Source organism: Fundulus heteroclitus, chromosome 3 (assembly GCF_011125445.2).
Source record: "Fundulus heteroclitus isolate FHET01 chromosome 3, MU-UCD_Fhet_4.1, whole genome shotgun sequence".
Lineage (NCBI taxonomy): Eukaryota > Metazoa > Chordata > Actinopteri > Cyprinodontiformes > Fundulidae > Fundulus > Fundulus heteroclitus.
In genome coordinates this window covers 4777482-4799836 of record NC_046363.1, presented here as the reverse complement: position 1 = coordinate 4799836, position 22355 = coordinate 4777482, and the positions used below count along the sequence as shown (strand labels likewise).

General features: G+C 39.5%; 1 protein-coding gene across 1 annotated transcript; it reads left to right on the top strand.

The window, feature by feature from the left end:
- Positions 1-287: 287 nt before the first annotated feature.
- Positions 288-20877, top strand: LOC105918854 (acidic amino acid decarboxylase GADL1). The gene is made up of 16 exons (XM_036129011.1): positions 288-416; positions 513-678; positions 1411-1529; positions 1621-1747; positions 7441-7531; positions 7640-7746; positions 9627-9742; positions 10595-10674; positions 10889-10943; positions 11024-11140; positions 11220-11284; positions 11971-12052; positions 12168-12367; positions 16568-16619; positions 16706-16795; positions 20587-20877. Exons 2-16 carry the CDS (start codon positions 648-650, stop codon positions 20758-20760), a joined length of 1506 nt encoding a protein of 501 aa, XP_035984904.1. The 5' UTR covers positions 288-416; positions 513-647; the 3' UTR covers positions 20761-20877.
- Positions 20878-22355: the final 1478 nt, after the last annotated feature.

Below are 22355 nucleotides of genomic sequence, written 5' to 3'. Positions count from 1 at the left end.
CTTGGGGGATAAGGACACAGAACAAAAGAACTGGGAAGGGGTGTTTGAGAAAGTGGAAGGAAGGTTAGCAAAGTGGAAATTGTTGTTGCCACAATTGTCTTATAGAGGATATATTATTTATATATATATATATATATATATATATATATATATATATATATATATATATATATATATATATATATATATATATATATATATATATATATATGATGTGGTCCACCCCTCCCCCGCGCCGCACGCGGCTTTGAGCGCTGCGTTCTCAAGGTGTCCACGTAAGCACGTACTGTTGAAAACCTCCGCGCGGCGCACTCATCGGGCTTCCCTTGATGTTCTAACGCCGAGCACACAAGCCCACGCGATGCAAGCTCGTGGGTCCGTGAGAATGTGAAAAGTTGGAGACAGTCTGCAATACTGTAATATGAGGAGAGACATTTCATTGGCTCTTCGGCAACCAGAAAGACAGGATAATATAGTGGAATTTTCCACTCTGTCCCGTCATGTCCCAACAGAACTGGCGACTTTCTGACGCTTTTACAGAGTTTACATCTACAAGCAAAGCCTTCACCAGAAAGCTGAAAGATTAAAACTCCAGACATAAATCTGACTTCCCAGAGAGCCGCACGAAGAGAAGAGCTGCATAAAAAATGGCATCAAACGGAGAAATACACGTCGCAGGTAAGACTACACACTGCTTCCCTTCCCGTTTATCCTTATATTCAGACATGCAATATTGTGTTTATTTTAGGACATTTTATAACTCCAAAACCCTAACGACAGAAGAAATAGGGATGTGCGGTTTTGGGGCTCTGGCTCCTTGCACAGGCTGCTGCACGCGGACACATTTTAATTCCTGCAAACAGGAATATTGCTGAATATATTATTGAATTATTAAGTTTAACTAAACTTAGTTCATTACCTGGAATTAAAATTGACAGTTTGAGAGTCATTTCATTTACAGAACATGCCTAAAACCTTTATATATAAATATATATATGTGAAGCAAACAACAAAAACAAAGTAACGGAAAGCTTCAGCGTCAACGATTGTCACCCAGTCAGTAATTATACGGAGAGAGATTTGTTCTGATGTCATTGCAAGCAAAAAACACGTTTTCAAAAATGCAACTTTAAAAAACTACTCAACTAAACAGACGTGTTTGAGAGTAATTTACAATTTACCAGCTCACCTTTTAAAAAGGGGAAATGTTTCCTAATCAGACTATAAAAGAATGTGTGTGTGCATACATATGCCTTTTACATGTAATGAATTTAGCTATTTAATAGATTAGGATATGTTGCAAAAAGTCCAAAAATTTAAAGTTGAATTGATAGGTAACTCAGAAGCCATAAAACTAATGTGGCAGTTATACGCATTCTGTGCATTTCTATTTTTCTCCTCTAATCATAGACGATGTTCCCCTGAATGGCTCACCACTAGACGATCTTGCTGCTGAAAGCTTTCTACAACGGTCCATGAGTATGATTTTAGAGGAGGCAGTGAAGAAGGCCACTGATGTCCGACAAAAGGTTAGAAATGTAATCTCTCCATTTTCCGTGTGGCACAGCTGTATTTTACCTGAGCAAACATGACAGCGAGGCTGCTGTCCCTCCTGAACAGGTTTGTGAGTGGCGCTCTCCTGAGGAGCTCAAGGAGCTTCTGGATCTGGAGCTAAGAGATGGTGGAGAGTCTGAGGCACAGATCCTGGAGCGGTGCAGAGATGCCATCAGATACAGTGTCAAGACCAGTAAGTCTGACTTTAATGACCTCAGATCGAAGCACCAAGTGCATCGTTTCTCCGTGTTGTTGTCCATAACACCTGAATTGGCCTTTTAACCTTACAGCGGAGCAGGTTTTAATGAAGCAAGTCGGCGTCATTTTGTGGACCAAATGCTTTACATTTCGTCATTAATTATAAAACTCCATTTATGTACCATAAGGTGCATGTGGCAGCCAGAGCAACAGGTTTACATGTTATCCCTATGTACAGGTGCAACACAGGAGCGATGCAACGCAATTTCACACAAAGCGAGGTAACAGACGGGTTTCTAGCAACGCAAAAGGTGCGATTCTGGCGACTAAACAAAAACCAGCGTGACACGACACCTGCGATGGATGCGAAGCGGCAGTCGCTGGAGTTAAAAAATCTGACGCGTTGCGACAACCACTCAGGAACTGGATGTGGCTGTGACGTGGGGTGAAGGAATGCTGCAGAGACGAAGCTGTTTTCATTCAACATGGAAGATAAGCTGATGATGGTGGTCTGCAGTGTATTTGGGATTTGTGAAACCTTTTATCCATTTTGTGAAAACCCTACCAAGCCGGATTATAAGGCTGTCCATTTTAAGGCCATGAGGTGCCTCTTAAAAACTACCTGCCCACACCTGGATGAGTATATTCTAGTAAAAGATACAGAAAACAGTTTGAGATTTATTAAAAGATTGTAAGGCTTCCCTGGATGAACTCTGCCATTCTAGTCAAACCACCCCAGATATGATTCAAATCTTTTTTTTTTGTCATTCACTTTTTATAAAACATTTTGTTAACCACAAATATGCACGTTATAACATTACAACAGTTGGGGGCAATTATAAAAACATGACGTTATACAAAGTCGGGCCTTTTTACTGTCGCATATGTCAACCACTTTGAGCAGTAATCCTCAAATATATCCATCTCCAACTTCAGTTTAAAGGTAATCCTTTCCATTTTGAAGATGTTCTGAACCTGATCTATCCACTCATTTAATGTAGGTGTTTTCAAACTCAACCATTTTTGAGTTATAGCCTTTTTAGCCGCCCCAAATAGTCCTCGTATTAGGAAAATATCTGATTTTGAAAAGTGCATTACAGACAGATCTCCCAAATACATTGTGCAACTGTTGTATCTTATTTTCCTTTTAAAGATGTCTTCCAGCACTCCATGAAACGTTCTCCTAAATGGAGCCACAGAGGGACAACTCCAAAAAATATGAAAGTTGTTAGCCTGCCTTTGACCACATAACCTCCTGCAGTTGTCCTGACCAGTATTTAAATGTTTGAGCTGGAGTGCAGAAACATCTAATCAAGTTTTTCCTGCTGAATTCCCTCCAACACGGGCACTTGTTATCGCTGCTGTTTACAGATTCTATTCCAGTCCTCTATTATAAATACTATGTTGCCCTCTGTTTCCCACCTTGTCTTTATGGTAAATAGTAAATTGCTTGTACTTGTATAGCGCCCTCAAGTCCGACAACCCCAAAGCGCTTTACACTACAATCAGTCATTCACCTATTCACACGCCAACAGTTGTGAGCTATATTTTTATTATTTTATTTATTTATTTATATAATGAGTATCGCAATTCCGTAAATCTTGAAGGCACAAATATAACTTTGACATAATTTTTTGATATGGAGCGTCTGAATAATACACGTTCTTTAATATAATTTATATTTTTATTACACTTTTTTATAACAAAATTTCTAAGTTGCAAGTATCTAAAATGGTCATGACGTGTTGATCCAAACGTGTCTCTAAGGTCCTGGAAGCTTCTAAAAAACCCAGCCTTAAAGAGAGAATAATACGTGGTCAGACCTCTTTTGCACCACATCTTAAAACTTGACTCGTTTCTGCCAGGAGTAAATTCTGAGTCGTATGCAAGCCACTTGAAAAGTCCTGCATATTCATGTAATTTAAACTTTTTTAGTATTTCACTCCAGATTTTAACTGAACTCTAATAAAAGCCTAATATTGTTTGATTGACCATCCAATTATAATGGGTCGGTCACCTATTAGCACAGTAACCATCAGGTTGCCAACTATTCCCCACTCTTTCCTTCCATTTTGAATTATAGGTAGGTTTGCACCAGCCTACTAAAGGACTTTGTTGTGAAGCTCTATAATAAACATACACGCATGGAAGTGCTAATCATCCTCTCTTTGGAAAGTTGTAATGTTTTGTATTTCACCTTGGTTTTTTTCCCTGCCCACACAAATCTGGATCTTTTTTTTTATCCCATTCTACAAACTATTTATCCAGTTTCTCTGTAGAATTCAACTGATATAAGTACAACATCCTAGGGAGAACATTCAATTTTATGATTTCCACTCTTGATGTTAAACTCTAAAAAGGGCATCAGATTCAGGAAAAAAGAAAAAAAAGAAAGGAAAAAAAAGTGCTTTATAAATAAAGGTAGTATGGTACCTGATAAAGAGAGCCAAATAAAAACAAGAAACACTCAAATCTGTCTTGTTTGGGTTTTCACAAATTTATTTAAATTTGATTAAAATTCGAATTGATTCAAATTTCAAAGCACTCGTTTCTACAATCCTTTAATATTATATACTATCATGACTAGTTTTGAACTATGTATGTACACAAAGATGGCACCTGTGTTTGGCTTGGCCGCTGCTACGCTGGATACGTCTCACCTTTCGGTGTTTGTACTGGTATGTTTTTTCACCATATCAGCTCTAATGTCTAATAATTATGTCTCTGCTGCTCGGTCGTATGATCCACGCTCGTTGTTGGACATCAGAGAGTCTATGGAAGGACTCTCTTTGATAGCTGGGAAAGTTACAGACAAACTTTTCGACCCGCGCTCGTGTGTCCTCCCTCCTCACCTGGGTATCGGCTTCTGTTTACGCCCAGAGGTACTGGAAACTGTAAAAAGCGACTGAAGAGAGGGGGCTGTAGAGTTGGCGTTCAGGTCAAGATACGGCGATCCTGTGCTGTGTGACCAGCGATTGACCGTGCGCCGAAGCTGGAGATCACGTGACCGTGCCACCTGTTTACGGTCGGTTCCGTCAGCCATTGTGGATGCTGGCCTTCCGTCATCGCTCCGGTTTGCCTTGCTCAATGCTCGTTCCATTTCTAACAAATCATGTATTCTTAATGAGCTTTTTACCAGTGATAATATGGATTTAATGTTCTTAACTGAAACGTGGCAAAGGGAAAATGAGTTTGGTCACCTAAATGAGCTCGGTCCAGTTGTCTGTTCTGTTACTGGGACGCCCTGCTTGGCATGCCTCGGTGGTGGGCTTACTGCTGTGCATCGTGACAGATTCATATGCAGAGCTATTAACTCTGAAAGTTTTTCCTCTTTTGAATCTCAGTCGCTCAAAATAGGTGCTGGCGTCTTCCTTACTGATTTTACAGACTTTATCATCTTTCATGAAACTGGAGAAGGTCTTAATTATTGGGGATTTTAACCTGCACATTGATGATATAACATATAACACAGATGCGGATTAGGGCTCAGAGGCGGCTTAGTACTCATGATGCTGGGGAGAAGTTCTCTGCCTTGTTTGACGCATGCTCCCTGATGGGATGCAGTGATGCAGATACTTTTATCCAGTCTTTTAATAACCAGTGCCTAACAATTTTAGATAAAGTGGCACCAGTGAAATCAGACATTGTTTCCCATAAAAAACCATGTCCTTTGGGTTGATGAAACTATAAAGAGTTTTAGGAGAAACTGTAGAAAAGTTGAACGTTTGTGGAAGTGTTTTAAATTTGAGGTTCATAGGCTTCAGCTGAGTGAACTAATGGTTACCCTAAATGAGATGCTAAGAAATGCGAGAACTCACTTCTTTTCTCAGCTAATATCCTCTAAGAAGCAAAACCCTAAAATCTGATTTGAGAGCATAAATGCAATAGTCTCTCCTTCTGCCCCTGAAGCAACAGTGTCCTCAAAATCAGACTGTAATGAATTCCTACACTTCTTTGTAAGTAAGATCAGAGATGTTAGGGCAAACATCTCTCCTTCACTTACTCAGAATCTGCATGTGATTTGTCTTCAGTTCATTCTTGGTCATATTTTAAACCAGTGACTTTACAGGACATAATTTCTTTTCTACATAAACTGAAACCCTCATCCTGTCCTATGTCCTCCCAACTGTGCTATTTATACAAGTATTTGATTCTATTGACCCCTGTATTGTGGATATGCTAAATACCTCACTTTTAACTGGTGTCGTTCCTACTTTTTTTAAACATGCTGTTGTTAAACCAGTACTGAAAAAGCCCAGATTGGATCCATTACAACCTAAGAACTACAGGCCAATATCCAAACTTCCATTCATCTCAAAACTTTTAGAAAAAGTTGTAGCTGAACAACTCACCACTTTCTTAGAGAACCACGAGCTGTTTGACAAATTCCAGTCTGGTTTCCGTAAAAAAACATTCCACAGAAACTGCATTACTTAAAGTTTCTAGTGACATTCTGATGTCAGCTGACTCTAAGAAATACACAGTTCTGGTTCTCCTGGACCTTTCATCTGCTTTTGATACTGTTGATCATAAAAGTATAATAAATAGACTCCATGATCTGGTTGGGATGTGTGGATCAGTTTTAAAATGGTTCTCATCTAACCTTTCTGGTAGTAGTTTTAGTGTTTATGTAAATATTCTGTCTTGGGACCCATCCTGTTCCTTTTGTACATATTTCCACTAGGTCAGATAATCAGTCAATACAGTGACATATCTTACCATCTGTATGCGGACGATATTGAACTATATTGCTTATTCAAGGACACTGACTTTAATAAATTGTCTTCCTTAACTAACTGCCTGACCAGCATTAAACAGTGGTTATGTGACTATTTCCTGCTTCTGAACTCAGAAAACAGAAACCCTAAGAAGGCAAGAAGGAGCTTTACCGTCTCCATGTTGTCCAGAACTCTGCTGCAAGGCTCTTAACTAACATTAAGAAAAGAGAACACATTACACCAGTATTAGCAGCTCTGCACTAGTTACCAGTCCAGTATAGAATCCAATTTAAAATTCTTGTTCTTACTTTTAGAGCCCTGCACGGTCAAGTTCCTCCCTACATCTCTGAGCTGATACAGCTCCATACTCTGACCCATGGTCTGAGGTGATCGGGCCAAACATTGTTAGTGGTTCCACACACCCATTTTAAAACCAGAGGGGATCGTTCATTCCAGGCAGTGGCTCTGAGGCTCTGGAATGTTTTGCCTCCTTTTTTACACTGTATGCATTCTTGTTGATTCTTTTAAAAAGCAACTAAAGGCGCTGCTATTTAAGCAGGCTTTTAATTAGACGTGCTTTTTTTTTTTACGGTTTTGTCTGTATGTTTCCATTTGTTTTTTAAAATGTTGTTGTTATGCATTGTATTGTTCATTGTTTTATTGTTCATATTTTTACTGTGAGACACTTTGTGATTTCTATCTGTGAAAAGTGCTATACAAATAAACTTTACTTACTTACTTACTTTAGTCACTATGTAATATAGTTTTTAAGGGTTGTGTTTTTAGGTAAAATGGATACCTTAAAATCAGTCTTTATTTTGGGTATTAACACATTGAGTGGTGTTATGAACTCTAAACTATGTTTTCTATAACCTTTCATCTGTATTTATTGGCATAATTCTGTCCAAATGTGAGCTGTCTCTGTGATGATATGTGAGGACCTGAATCAACCCATCTGTGCAATTTCCAGCCCATCCTCATTTCTTCAACCAGCTGTATGCAGGGCTGGAGCCCTACTCCATGGTGGCGAGCTTCATCACAGATGCCCTGAAACCCAGCCTGTGAGTCCCTAAAATAAGTCCATAAAATGTAATCATGTGAATTTTGGTCTTACAGTATTTTATATCCTAGTACAATTGAAGCAGATGTGAGGCTGTCATTTTTATCAGGTACACATATGAGGTCTCTCCAGTCTTCACCCTGATGGAGGATGCTGTGCTAAGGAAGATGGTCCAGATTGTTGGCTGGGAGGAAGGTGATGGAATCTTTAATGCAGGTATTTGTTTTTACAAATGGATTACTACAAAATATTAAACCCTAGTTTACATTTTATGTCAAAATGTTTCAGATCATCAAACAAAATATACAATTGTGCAATTAAGATTGATTATCAGTAACACTGATAATCAGTAATTAATTGGGCTGTCACTAATGATTATTTTAGTAATTGAGTATTCTATCAAGTATTCTGACAATCATTTTGCAGTTTATTCATCTAATTACTTAAAGGAGCAATAAGTAAGAAATTTACTGTAAAATTTACCAAAATCATTCTCGTTAGTCACCTGGAATGGAAGTAACATTCCCTATTAGCAATGGGTCCTCTCCATTAACAATGTCTGTGTCAAATGTTTCTTCTTTCAAAATTAGTGGTATGTTCCGAAAGTAATTCAGTGCAGTGTATAGCCAGTGTTTACGTTCTGGTTCCTTAGTCAATCAAATGAGAGTTCCTAGGGTTGCCAAAACAAAGCGCAGCATTTGGTATTTTATGTTGGCCAAAGAGCAGCAGCCTGCAAACATGGAAGCCAGTAACAGGAAAAAATACATGACAAAAGTGCACAACAACTTAATGAGGGTGAATCGTCTTCACTCATCTTGAATTTTGCTGAGCTATGTCTTCGAGTCTCTTAACTTGGTAACACTCCGAAGAGGGGAGGGAAGCTAGCTATCTGTTTTGTGTGTTGTTCCGATTTGAAACACTAGGTGTCATTGTTACTTACTTTCTCATCTTCTGTTAATGTCAGCTGGATGCTAGGAATGTTCTCTAAAGTTATGTAGGTGCTATTTATTCCGCTTCATCTCTCCTGATTCAGAATCTGAAGAGAGTCCAGCTCAGGCGTCCTAGTGAACATTTACTCCCACAGCGAAGTGCTGTGACAGTTTAGTTCTTGGGCGATGCGTCCAGCTTGGCCCATCTTCCCGTCACAGAAAGTCAGTTTCTTTCTTAGCGGTGTTAAGTAGCTGCAAGAGTAGCCATGTGTGCTTATTGACCGACACAACAAAATCCTGCGCAGAGCTAAACAAAGGCAGTATACAAACTGGCTGTGGCTTTCCCCTCCCCTACACTTTGCGATGAAAGGTCCTAGTCAGTTAATGTTACAAGAATATTAATTGAGCTATTTTCAAATATTGTCCTCGGATTCCGCCATGCCCATAACTGTTTTAACAGTAGGTGGTAATTCATTTGGATATTTCCCTAGCAAGTTTAATTGGGTACAGCACTGACTCCATCTCTTATCATAGCCTGTCCTCTACACCGGGAGAGAATTCTGGCCTAAATGGCCTACACAGTTTTCTAGATTTAATAGGCCCCACCCTCCCTGCACCTGTTAGCAGTTGTTCCTGAAAGCTGAAATAATGGCTGGCATTACTTTATTAATCACAGTGACATCCACTGGTTTTGAAGTCACAATATAGATATAGGATATAATATTCTAGGCAAAACTGACATTCTAGAAAGGTTTATTTTAGAAATTATATTTGAAGACTACCATTTGATTAGACTTTAATTGCATTTTATCTAAATATGCCATATCAATAATTGTGTAATATTTTCTTTTTTCCCTTCCTGATAAGTTTTTCTCCGTTTTGCCTTAGAACCTACTTTTAAATTTGCTTATTATTACTAATCTAGTGTGTAACCGTGCTTTTACCACTGTCACACCTGAATTTCCCCATTGTGGGACAATAAAGGTATTTCTTATCTTCCTTCCTAAAGGCTAACGGGCCTATAGAAAGAGCAATGTTCTGCTTTTTCTGTGGAAAAGCTAATTTAGCAAGAAACGGCTTGATTTTCTTTGCACAACAGAATAGACTGGCTGTCATTAGGTTAGATGTCTAATGCATCGTATCTTGTCTATGATTTTTCTGTGTAAGGTGGGTCGATGTCCAACATGTACGCGATGAACCTAGCCAGATACCGTGATTTTCCGGAAATCAAGGAGCTTGGCAATTCCGCAGCTCCCCGACTGGTGGTGTTCACATCACAAGAGGTAGGGTTCTTACTTTATAAGGTGTCCCTTAAACCTCCCTGCAGGAAACAATGTGTTGACGATTAAAGACATTTGACTTCATTATAGTTTTTGTCCTACATTTCTGAAATGGCTGCATAGTGCCATGAAAAAAATTGATTTTCCAAGCTCTGTTATGATCACTTAGTCAGGTTTATTAAAGAAAATGTTGCATGAGATTTGAGAAAAGCATCAGTCCAAGTGTCGTGACTGAGAGAGTTATCGGCCAGTTAGTTGACAAGTTATCGTGAGAAACTGATTTTTTGTTTATCTATAGCTGCAGAACAGGCGCTGCTCTGGCAGACAACCTTCAGCGTGACAAAGCAGAGACCTATTCCCCCACAAACTCCATCAACATAATACAATAAGACTTTACATAAGCCACAAGTTTAACCTGTCATGAGACTGTAGCAAGCAACAAAATGACAACATATCTGAAAGTGCACCATGTTTTTCGGATGTCAGGCCTTAAAAAAAAAACCTCATCCGTCTATAGTCGCTTATCCATGGAGAGTCGCTGGTGCCCATCTCACTGGGTGAAACACAAAGCAATTTAGAGAGACCAATTAACCTCACCTATGATTGTAGACTGTGGGATCCCTAGGCTGGGATTTGCATTCAGAACCTTGTTGCTGCAAGGCCACAGTGCTGTCAAATGGGCAGCCATTCAAAAAATCTGTTTAGTTGTAATAAAGAGCTGTCGTGTTTGAGCTTGTAGATTTCACAACCTGTTTAGAAAGCAAAGTGAACTTGACTCCTAAAAAGGGAGATTAGACAGGCGTTGTGTGCTTATTTATTATGACTGCGTTTAAGGTCTGTTTTGATCTCTTTCAGTGTCACTACTCCATCTCAAAAGCTGCAGCTTTAATGGGAATTGGCACAAAGAATGTTTTTGTGGTCCCGTCAGATAAGAGGTAAATTGCCACATACGTTTTATAACCCTTCTTGATCTGCTACTTCTCTAAGACCGAAGTGGTGCAGGTTTTACAACCAACTCTCTAATGATATCTTCAAGTTTAATTTATTTTGGGATGTGAGTTTTAATTTAAATGCAGCTGATTTGTATGTTCACTCTAAAGTAGTTTTGTGAAGAAAGTCCAATTTGTTTGTGAATTGTTTGTCTTTTAGAGGAAAGATGATTCCCTCCGCTCTTGAAGAGCAAATCAAGTCTGCTAAAAGCGAGGTGAGAAGTTTAATTTGGATGAAATATAAGGCGGACATTTTTGCAAGAACGTAAAATAAAATGTGTGTGTTTGAGTTCAGGGCGCTGTTCCCTTCATTGTAAACGCCACGGCAGGGACCACTGTGCTTGGAGCGTTCGATCCCATTGACGAAATCGCAGACATCTGTGAAAAATACAAACTCTGGCTGCATGTGGATGTGAGTCAAGGAATTAATCAATTCATTCAACATAACCATGTCATCAGCATACATGGTCGTTTTGTTTTTCCCTTTACAGGCATGTTGGGGAGGAGCAGTTCTCATGTCCAAGAAGCACAGGCACCTGATGAAGGGCATTCAGAGGTATTTCACCCAGCATTGTTGTTTAGACTCCATTGGAAACCAAGCAGTTTAAGCTGTAACTTTAGTTACAATGATTTATATAATTATAAGTAAGACTCAACCAAATGCCAGAAACAACAAACCAAAACTAAGCACAGCTGGACATATTTGATTTGCAGTGAGAAGGACTAAGGGTTACTAACATCCTGTTTCAGTACAGTTATTCAGTTCAATTCAGTTTATTTATGTTGTGCCAATTCACAGCACATCTACTCAAGGCAGTTTACAAAAAAGTAAATTCAGTTGAATTGCACAGATTACAAATTGAGTATATACATTCCGAGGTTTGGTGTCACCATAAAAAAAAAATCTGTCTCTTGCAAATCTGTTGACAATTTTCACATTATTTAAATGCCGTTTATACTAAATGCTCAAGAAGAAGTGCCGTGATAAGCGTTTGGTAATGCTGAGACTCAAGAAGGAGAAGTTGTTGCCCGTCAATGGAGAGCTTTTCAGTTTGACTCCAAGCAGCTTGTTATACATTGAAGCATGAGTCTGATGTTCATTTTATATCACTTTGAGAACTTGTGTATGGTTTGTTTAAATTGGTGAATGTAAATCTCTATGAAAATTATGAGCTGTAACAAAGCCAGGCGCTTCCTCTGATACCAGCAGAGTGTAATGTCTCACCTTTTTTCTTCACATAGAGCCAACTCAGTTGCCTGGAACCCTCACAAGATGCTGATGGCCTGTCTGCAGTGCTCAGTTTTCTTGGTCCGAGACAAAACTGTAAGAACTCTATCTCATCCTCAAATTTTTGGTGTTTATAATTTTAGACACTGAGGTACTTAAATGTAATATCAGAAAACCCCCCCACATATGGCACTTCTCTTTCTTTTTTCAGCGTCTCCTCCAGCGCTGCCACTCTGCTCGGGCTTCCTACCTCTTTCAGCAGGACAAGTTCTACGACTTGAGCTACGACACCGGGGACAAGTCCATTCAGTGCAGCAGAAAGCCGGATGCCTTCAAATTCTGGCTTATGTGGAAGGCTTTGGGAACAAGAGAACTGGAGCAGAGGGTGGACAGAGCCCTCGCCATTGCCAGGTCAGTTTGGGGAAACATTTCTGACTTTGCTCGGCTCCAACCACTTAGCAAGCATTTTCGATTACAGTCTTTTTCCCTATTGGGCTGCCTTTTTCTAGCCCTGTTCAGGAGTAGGACCAATCAGAGCGGACTAGGGCCGAGACATGACATTAACAGACTGCTGTTCACTGATTGGCTGAGGATGAGGAGAGACCAGAAGGTTTTCACTGAGGAAGTTCAGGGAAAAGTTAAAGTGGGTTAAACTGAAATTAAATTTTACTGGATTTTACCTAATGTTGTTTAGTTAATATAATTGATATAATTGTGTACTTCATATAATTTTACTGCTGCTCCTCTCTGGATCAAACCCAAAGAGCACAACATCAAATCAGTGCAGTTGAAGTTAAATTTATTTATATAGTGCCAACTCACAGCACATGTCATCTAAAGGCACTTTAGTCAAATTAAATCAAATCATACAGACAGATTGGTCCAAAATGTTCCTCTCTAAGGAAACCCTGCAGATTGCATCAAGTCTTGACAAGCAACATTCACTCCTTATGAAAGAGTGTAGAGCCACAGTGGACAGTCGTCTGCATTGTTGATGTCTTTGCAGCAATCCCTCATACTGAACATGCATGAAGCGACTGTGGAGAGGAAAACTCCCCTTTAACAGGAAGGAAAACTTCCAGAAGAACCAGGCTCAGTATGAACAATCATCCGCCTCGACCAACTAGGGTTAAGAGAAGGCAGAGCAGAGACACAAAAGCACAGATGCACACATTGATAAAGGAATCGTTTCTATGTTATATGGTAACGGTGGATGATCTGTCTTCCCTGGATGATATCACAGATAACAAAATGCCACACCAGGTGTACCTTTGAAGAGAAAAAGTTAAAAGACAGAACAAAAAGTTAAAAGTTGAAACAATGCAAAATTGGGGAACAGTAGGAGAACTCGGTAGTGGGAGAAAAATAGATCTTGATGTCCTTCAGCAGCCTAAGCCTATAGCACCATAACTGCAGAAACAGCCCAGGATAGCCAAAGCCTCTATAGGCTTTATCAAAAAGGAAAGTTTTAAGCCTAGTCTTAAAAGTAGACAGGGTGTCTGCTTCATGGACCAAAACTGGGAGTTGGTTCCACAGGAGAGGAGCCTGATAGCTAAAGGATCTGCCTCCCATTCTACTTTTAGAGACTCTAGGAACCACCAGCAGACCTGCAGTCTGAGAGCGAAGTGCTCTGTTAGGAACATACGGGGTAATCAGAGCTCTGATATATGATGGAGCTTGATTATTAAGGGCTTTATACGTTAGAAGGAGAATTTTAAATTCTATTCTTGATTTAACAGGAAGTCAGTGAAGAGAAGCTAAAATTGGAAAAAATATGATCCCGCTTGTTGATTTTCATCAGAACTCTTGCTGCAGCATTTTAGATCAGCTGAAGACTTCAAACTGCATTTTGTGGACTTCCTGATAGTAAAGAATTACAATAGTCCAGCCTAGAAGTAAAAAATGCATGGACTAGTTTTTCAGCATCACTTCTTGACAGAATGTTTGTAATTTTGGCAATATTTTGTAGGTGAACACTTGTTTAATATGGAATTTAAATGACCTGGTCAAAGTAACAGCAAGATATTTTTACTTTATTACAAGATGTTATTTTAAAGGCATCCAGATTAAATTATTGATTAAACAAGTTTATTTTTTAATGACTCCAAAGATGACAACTTCTGTCTTGTCAGAATTTAAAAGCAGGAAATTTAAAGTCATCCAGCTTTTGATGTCATCAAGACATGACTGCAGTCAAAGTAATTGTTTGGGTTCATCAGGATTTATGGATAAATATATCTGAGAGTCATCAGAACAACAGTGGAAAATAATCCCATGCTGTCTGATAATTTTGCCAATCGGAAGTGTGTGTGTATATATATATATATATATATATATATATATATATATATATATATATATATATATATATATATATATATATATATATATATATATATATATATATATATACTGTGTTCTCGCCCAGTGAACGCTGGAGATAGGCATCAGCAACCCCTGCGACCTCATTTTTGGGAGGCTGCCAATGATTTTATTTTTAATAGAATCAATTTTATTTATGAAGAATCCCATAAAGTCATTGCTAGTGAGAGCTGAGGGAATGGATGGATAAACAGAGGTATGACTCTGGGTAAGTTTGGCAACTGTACTAAAGAGAGTGTTTCCAGCAGCGCTATCTTGGCGAGGCGGCCGCCTCGCCAAACTCACACTACCGCCTCGCCAACATTCCAAAAACCAAAAAAAAAAAAAAAACTAACTCGATATGCTTTCATGTTTATTTGACGGTAACAGGCGTTCTTTTGTTGTTGCTTTTGCGCGTGCATATAGTGAATGGCAGGGAATAAACAGGCGCTCCGCTCCGCCGGTCGTCCCCGCAAAGATTGTCTTGATGTGTAGAGCGCCATTTTCTCTCCAACTCCCTAACATTGTGCTTCAAAGAACACAGCTCTAAATTAAACCAGGGAGCCAGCTTCCTGTGAATAATCACCTTCCTTTTCAAGGAGGCTACGTTGTCTAATGCAAAACGCAATTAGGAAGTGATGCCATCAACAAAAGCATCAATTGGTGAAGGGGAAGAAACAACATTGTTGCCATCTGCTAGATATTTCTGATACTGAGGAAAGTTAAAAGAGGGAGGGAGGGCAAGTTTGATACAGCATTATCTGATAAAGATCTACTATAATTAAACTTTCTCCAGGGAAGGGGGGCACATTCAGTGTCATCATGAATGTTAAAATCCCCCACTATAATAACCCTGTCAGTGTTTAACACTAAATAAGATAAAAAGTCTGAAAACTGCCCTAAAAACCGAGTACGGGCCTGGTGGACGATACAAAAAAAGCAAAGAGAAGAGGTTTTCTTGCTTTGCAGTTTGGATGAGGGAAACTGAGGGTTAAATTTTCAAAAGAATTATAGTTATTAATTGGCCAGGGACTAATTAATAGATTACACTGAAAGATGATGGCTACTCCTCACCGTCCTGTAGTTCTGGGAATGTGTCAATTTAAATAATTAGAATGTATACTAACGAAGTCCTCTTGCAGCCAGGTTTCTGTGAGACAAAATAAATCAATCTGATTATCAGAAATCAATTCAGTAATTAACAGTCTTTGGAGGGAGATAATTTATATTTAACAAACCACATTTAATTGTTAGATTTCTTGGTTCAAATTGAGTCGTATTGATTATTATGAGATTTTTATGATTTGAAGTGTGGCAGGAAAGTTGTGGGTCAAAGGAGGACAGGATGTCTGTTTGGCTGTTGGCAGAAGACAAGGATGCTGAGTTTGCTCCTGAACTGAACCTGTTCAGCTCATTTGCTCTGCCCAGAGCTCCATCTGTCCATTTCTCCTGAAGCCTGTGATCTTCATCTCTGACCGCACATTTCTGAAATTGTTCTTCTGAAGCTTAGTCTGCAGCCTCTTTTTGTATGCCTCACCTCCTAGCTCTTTTTCTATACATAGAGGTTTATATAGTCAAGCACACTCAGTCACGGCATTGATGGCCTTCTGTGACCATCTCCTCACAGTTTTCCTCATTACAGGTTGTCTCTGAACAAGGGCTTTATACTCTGAGAGGAGAAAAAGAAGATTGTGATCTGATTTGCAAAGAGATTTTGCTTTAGAGAAGTATGAAAGTATTTTCAGCTGGTGTTTATTTCTGTGAATGAGAGCTCTGAGAATGCGAGTCCTTTCGGCTGCTCCCTTATTCAGGCTCGATACAGTGAGTCATTACAATTTGCACACAGACTTGACAAAGTGTTTACACAGGATAGCCTTCCTGATGCAACCGAGATTCAAACCTGGATCCACAGTTTCAAAGAGGACTTAGCTCTCCAGTGTCCTTCTGAGGGGGTTATAGCGGGTTATAGCGGACTGAAAACACTTTCCAGTAAAAAGAAGCAATAATTTATGCCTATTCTGAAGCAGTTTTAAATTAAATTAAATTTAAACATATTCTACGGCTTTTATGTCGATACCTGTGATCTACTTATGACTAAACATTTTTTGTTATCTTGTCTGTGAGCCTGATAAGGCAGTATACCTTTCTAGACTCTGAGTAGAACAATATCTTTGTAGCTTGTAGGCTTGAAACTGCCCTTTTTTCAATAATATCACGTCTTATTCAACACCCAATGAAAACTTTTTGCAGGTATCTTGCAGAAGAAATTAAGAAAAGAGAAGGGTTCAATCTGTTGATGGAGGTAAGTTTATTCATTAACAATACACTGTTAAATGTGCATTTGGTCAGAGTTTTAAAATTGCCTATGATTGTTTTGTCTTTGTGCAGCCTGAATATGCAAATGTTTGCTTCTGGTACATCCCACCAAGTTTGAGAGACTTTCCTGATGGTCCTGAGTTCTGGAAAAAACTGCACAATGTATGTAATGTAACATGGTTATTATTGAAGTTATGGTGCAATGCAGAAGTTTTGGTCGAGGAGAAAATTATTGTTTTTGAAATACTCTTGAATTCTGGTTCTCTTGGCTACCGCAGAATTGTTTTTAAGTTTTTCTTTAGATATTTTAAAACTATTCTTCAATCCAAAAGAAAATGTTTTCTCTTGTGAAATGTGGTTGTGTGAAGTAGTTATGAGTTATCATGTATCATGTAATGAGTCAAGCTAAACTCCTCTGAGCAGAGCTTATTAAAGAGCAGAACGTGGAATATTTATTGACAGTCTTAAGTGAAAACAACTCTAGAGTCACTAACCCTCTAGTGTATTAGTGAGTCAATGTAAATATAGAACAAAGCATTTACTTATTAGAATAAGAATTCCTTTATTGTCCCGCAATGGGGAAATTTGGGTGTGACGGTGGCTAACACACAAATAGTTACACACAATTTTTAGTGATGAGAAAAAAAAGAGAGTAGAAGAAGAGCAAGGCGGTCTAATCTAAACTTGGCTCTAAAGAAACACCAAGAGTAGAAGATAAGAGTAAATACCAGAGTAAATGTAGAATAAAGGAAAAAACATTTTGACAGTGGAAAAAACTCCAGCCTATTTACAGACATACATGCATAACATACCATATGCAATATGCATGGTAGTGCAGCAACATCCAAGATAAGGCGTGTGCAAGTTACCTTAGCATTTGGGAACAATGTAAACAATTAATGGTTGGATCAGAACCCGTGCAACCATTAACATGATGTAAAGCAGGGGTGACCAACCTTTTTTAAACTGAGAGCTACTTCATTGGTACTGTGTCATATGAAGGGTTACCTTTACTTTGAACAAGAGTCCAAGCTCACCTTAACTTTATGTAATAGAAATATTTTTTGATGCTTTGTCACTTTTAAATCAATAAATTATAAGTAAATATAAGTATGATTAAAAATGAAGAGCAACCGAATGAAATAAGATTTTAAATGCAGCTCACTGGACGGTTGTGCTATTTTTATGAACAGTCTTGTGGGCACCGCATATGGCCCTTGGGGGCTACCTGATGCCCGCGGGCTCCATGTTGGTGACCCCTGAAGTCATCGAGTCTGTTGTGAGCAGCAGAGATTGTAAAGTCTAACAGGAGCTGGGAGGAACAACCTGTGGAAGCTCTCCTTAGAGCATCTAGGATGCAGCAGTCTGTCACTAAAAGAGCTCTCCAGCTCTGCAGCAGCTCCATGCAGTGCAGTGCATCAGGTAGATGGCATCATCCACCCTTGAAGATGATCCACACCACACCTCAGAAGTCTGGAGGTGATGCCATCTGGACCTGAGCTGTCCTCAGTTTGGTCTTCTGTAGAATGGTCTTTACCTGGAGTTCTGTGAAGGACAGGGTGGTTGAGGGGGGCTCATTAGTAGAGTCATCTGAAGCGGAGGGGGTGGATGACAGCTGAGAGATGAATGATGTGCAGGTCTGGGTGGAAGAACAGGCAGGTGAGGGTGTCTGCAGCATGTTAGCCTGGGTTGGGGTGGCTGGCTGGTTTTACATGTAACATATTGTTTAAGTGTGGAGAGGGTGGAGGACAGGGACAAATGATTAAAGTCCCCCAAAATGAGAAGAGCCTGTGGCTGCTTAGTCTGCATTCTACTCACAGCGCTGCTGATGATGTCACAGGCTGCCTCGTGTTTGCAGAGGGACAAACGTACGTATGCCGTTTTCATGACCACGTGTGAAAACTCTCTGGGGAACGTGTACGGCCTGAGACCAGCAGCTAGCAGCTCAATGTTGCTTGTGCAAAGTCTCTCTCTAACCATAACGTGATCAAAGCTAGCCAGCAGTTATCAATAAACACAGCCACACCCCCTCCTCACCTCTTACCACTGTCTCTCGTCCTGTCAGCTCTGATCATGTGGAAGCTGTCGGTGTTTACTTTAGAGTCCAGGGTTTGTGGTGTAATCCAAGTTTCAGTTAACAACAGCAGACTGGCCTCCCTATACAGTCTCTGGTGTTTCATTAGAGCATCCATTTCTCCTCTTTGTTTGCTGGGGATCAAACATTTCCCATGATGATAGAAGGAAGCGCGTGTCTATATTTCCTCCATGTATGTCGACTTCTCCCAGCCTGTCTGCCTCGGTTCTTCCTTCGCATTTCCTTTAATGTTGCACCGATACCGATATCGGACGGGGCCCCGATACCGCACTAAAATGGTGGTATCGGTATCGGCGAGTACCAACAAATAGGGCACCGATACCATTTTGATGTTTGTATGTCACTTGAACGCAGCCTTCTCTCTCCCGACTAGTATTATACATGTTATATAAGTTCATGAAAGTCGCACTATTTTGGCCTTTGAGAGCCAAAACTCAGGGTTTAAAAGAGATGATTCAATAATTAATGTAATTTTACTGTCTTACTGTTGCACTACTATTATACATGTTATAAATTCACGAATGTTGCACTATTTTGGCATTTGAGAGTCAAAAGTTTATTTAACTATTGTCTCACCTATTCCAGGTAGGCAATAAAAAGTTCTACTACCCTAAGTAGTAAGCAGTTCTTCATATATACACACACATCAATTTCAAACAGATGATATCGGTATCGGCCAATACTGCAAAGCCAGGTATCGGGGCCAAAAAACGGCATCGGCGCAACACTAATTTCCTTGGGTATCTGATTGAGTTCCTGGATTTCTGGATGGGTTGTTAGCCAAAGCTAGCAACTGTTCCCTGGAGTAAACAATGGTCTCCAGCTGGTTTCTGTTGTCTCCGAGAGCAAATCCCATGTAGAGAAGGATTAACAGCAAAGTAGTCCATAACGCGGTTATATCCATAACTGAAAAAGTGAAAAGAAAAGCGGGAACACACACACACACACAACTGGAGTAATAGAATACAAACAAACAAAAAATTATTAGGTCGTCTCTTAAGACCTAAACATTTTTTTTTATTAGTGACATATGGTGGCTCTGCTGAATAAAATATAAGAAAACAATTGGTGGTTTTGAACAGGCTTTTTTTAAGGGCCAGACTCAGGATCAGGTACAGACTCATTTTTCATTCAGTCTCGATGTAAAGTAGTAATAAACATAACTAAATATGTAAATATCAAAGATACTAGAGAAAATCAGCTGATGTCCCAACCAGGCTTCCTGTAGCATCCCTAACAGACCAAACTCTCTACATCCTATGAGATGCAAGGAAGGAACCCCATGAGAGAACCCAACAGCTGCTCATATTGCATTCAGGTACAGCTGGGACACTAGGTTGTGTAACTATGAAAATAACTCCAATTTAATTTAAAACATGCTTTATTCTCAAATACGGCCGCAAGCCTGAAAATTCTAAACTGCCACAATTACCATTTTTATGTGCTAAAATCTTTCTATACAGGCATTGGCCCAGCCTACCTATACTTCATTTAATTAATTAAATCTAACCATATCTTCAGTCCTATACTTTCCATTTTTTTATGTTTTAGAACATCAGGGTTTCTTCCACTGTATTATATGCCTTTTATTTGACACCCCAACCTCCCACAAACAATTGTGGGATTAAACAGCAATTTCTTTGGCTAGTGAGTTTTAGGCAGATTTTGAAGAAAAGGATATGCTTATTGGAAGACGTTTCAGACCGCTGCCCTTATCTAGAAATCAGATTTGAACCTTGAACCTGAAGGTTAAGAGCCCCTGCTCAAGACTTTGGCATATTGTAGTGGATCTTTCTTATGTTTTTGACGTTCAATGATTGGCAGTTTTTATTTCATTCTGTTACTCCTCTACCTGCAGGTGGCCCCAGTTATTAAAGAGCGCATGATGAAGAAAGGCAGCATGATGGTGGGCTACCAGCCCCACGGAGGCAAAGCCAACTTCTTCAGGATGGTGGTGATCAGCCCTCAGGTCAGCAGACAGGACATGGACTTTGTCCTGGACGAGATACACAGTCTGGGTATGGACTTGTGATGCGCCGACGGATTCACACGGGAGCTTTTCTATTAGAAGTTTATAGATAACTTGTAGCATATGTACTAGAATTGTGTCCTTGGATTTCTTGAAATAAAAAATGCATCTGAGACGGAATACATTCTTTAAAAATCCTACTTTTGGCATCCAGACAATGCTTGTGGCACTTTTACCTGTGATATGTAGTGAGGAAGCTGTTGACAACAAAAGTTTAAAAACCAAAGAAAGGTGATCTTAACTCGGGATGCAGAGTTGAGATGTACACTGTTCTTCTATTGCACCACAAAGCATTGTGAGAGTTCAGCGTTCATTTGCATCTCATCTTCTGATTTGCACTTGGTTTGCATATAAAACATATTTTTAATGGGAATGAAACAATAATAAACCCATCGACTCTGGTCTTGCTGAAGAGTGCACTTGTTTCCTTAAAGTTTAAAAGACAATCATTGTGTAAATCAAGCATCAGTTTTGTGTGGCAGTGATGGCAGATCTCCCACACGTCACAAGTGATCCTACATTCTGACTTGCCATGTTTCACAGGGAACCCAAGAAGCACCACAATGGTCTCTTTAACCCTAGCTGGAAAGTAAAGTCATGGAGTGGATTTGTGTTTAACCAGGTGTGTGTGTGTGTGTGTGTGTGTGTGTGTGTGTGTGTGTGTGTGTGTGTGTGTGTGTGTGTGTGTGTGTGTGTGTGTGTGTGTGTGTGTGTGTGTCTGCTGTCATAAAATGTTTTTTTCCAGGAAAATATACAGTGGGTTAAATAAGTATTGAACATTTTGATGTTAGTAAAAAGATTTCTAATGGTGCTGTAGACATGAAATTTACAATGGATGTGGGTAGTGGCTAAATTTGCCACATATGCAAAGAAATTATAACAGAGTAGTCAAAAAATTATGTTTCATGAAATCATTTGAAATAGCCAAGTGGGTAAGTACAGTGTCCATAAGGTTACATTTTCCGGCATAAGTTTATTTTTTTGATGTAATATAAAAACAGTAAAATGTTTCTGTAAATCATAGAGATAGAGGTTGGATGATGCCATTCATCAACCAAGAATTACATTTACTGTGTTCAACCATGACTAGAGCTCCAGTATGGCCCTGGTCAAAGGTTTATTACATGATCTTGAAATGCTGGCCAGGTCACATTAACACACATTTATACACATGGGTTCAAGTAGTGCCAAAAAGTGGTTCCCCTCTTCCTGATTTCCTAATTTTTGCACGTTTGTCACACTGCCACTTTTGTTCACCTGGGAATACTGAATAAAGGCCCATAGGTCTGATGTGCTTCACATTGGAGGCTGCTACAGTCTACTGAACAACACATTCACACTCCCACTTAAGACCCAGGCCTGCTGTCAGGGCCCATCAGAGCTGAGCTTATTCTAACCATTACTACCCCTCCAACCCAGCCAGGACATCACAATTTTCAGAATGCAAGTACATTTTTGGTGAAAGAAATGATAGCCCCTGTCAAACCAAGTATTTCCTTTGTGGGGTGGTCATATGACCCAAAGTCCATCATATCTTTTGTCCCCACACTAAATGGTGTTCTGACGTAGTGAAGTCTTCATGTGCTGCCAAGTCTTCG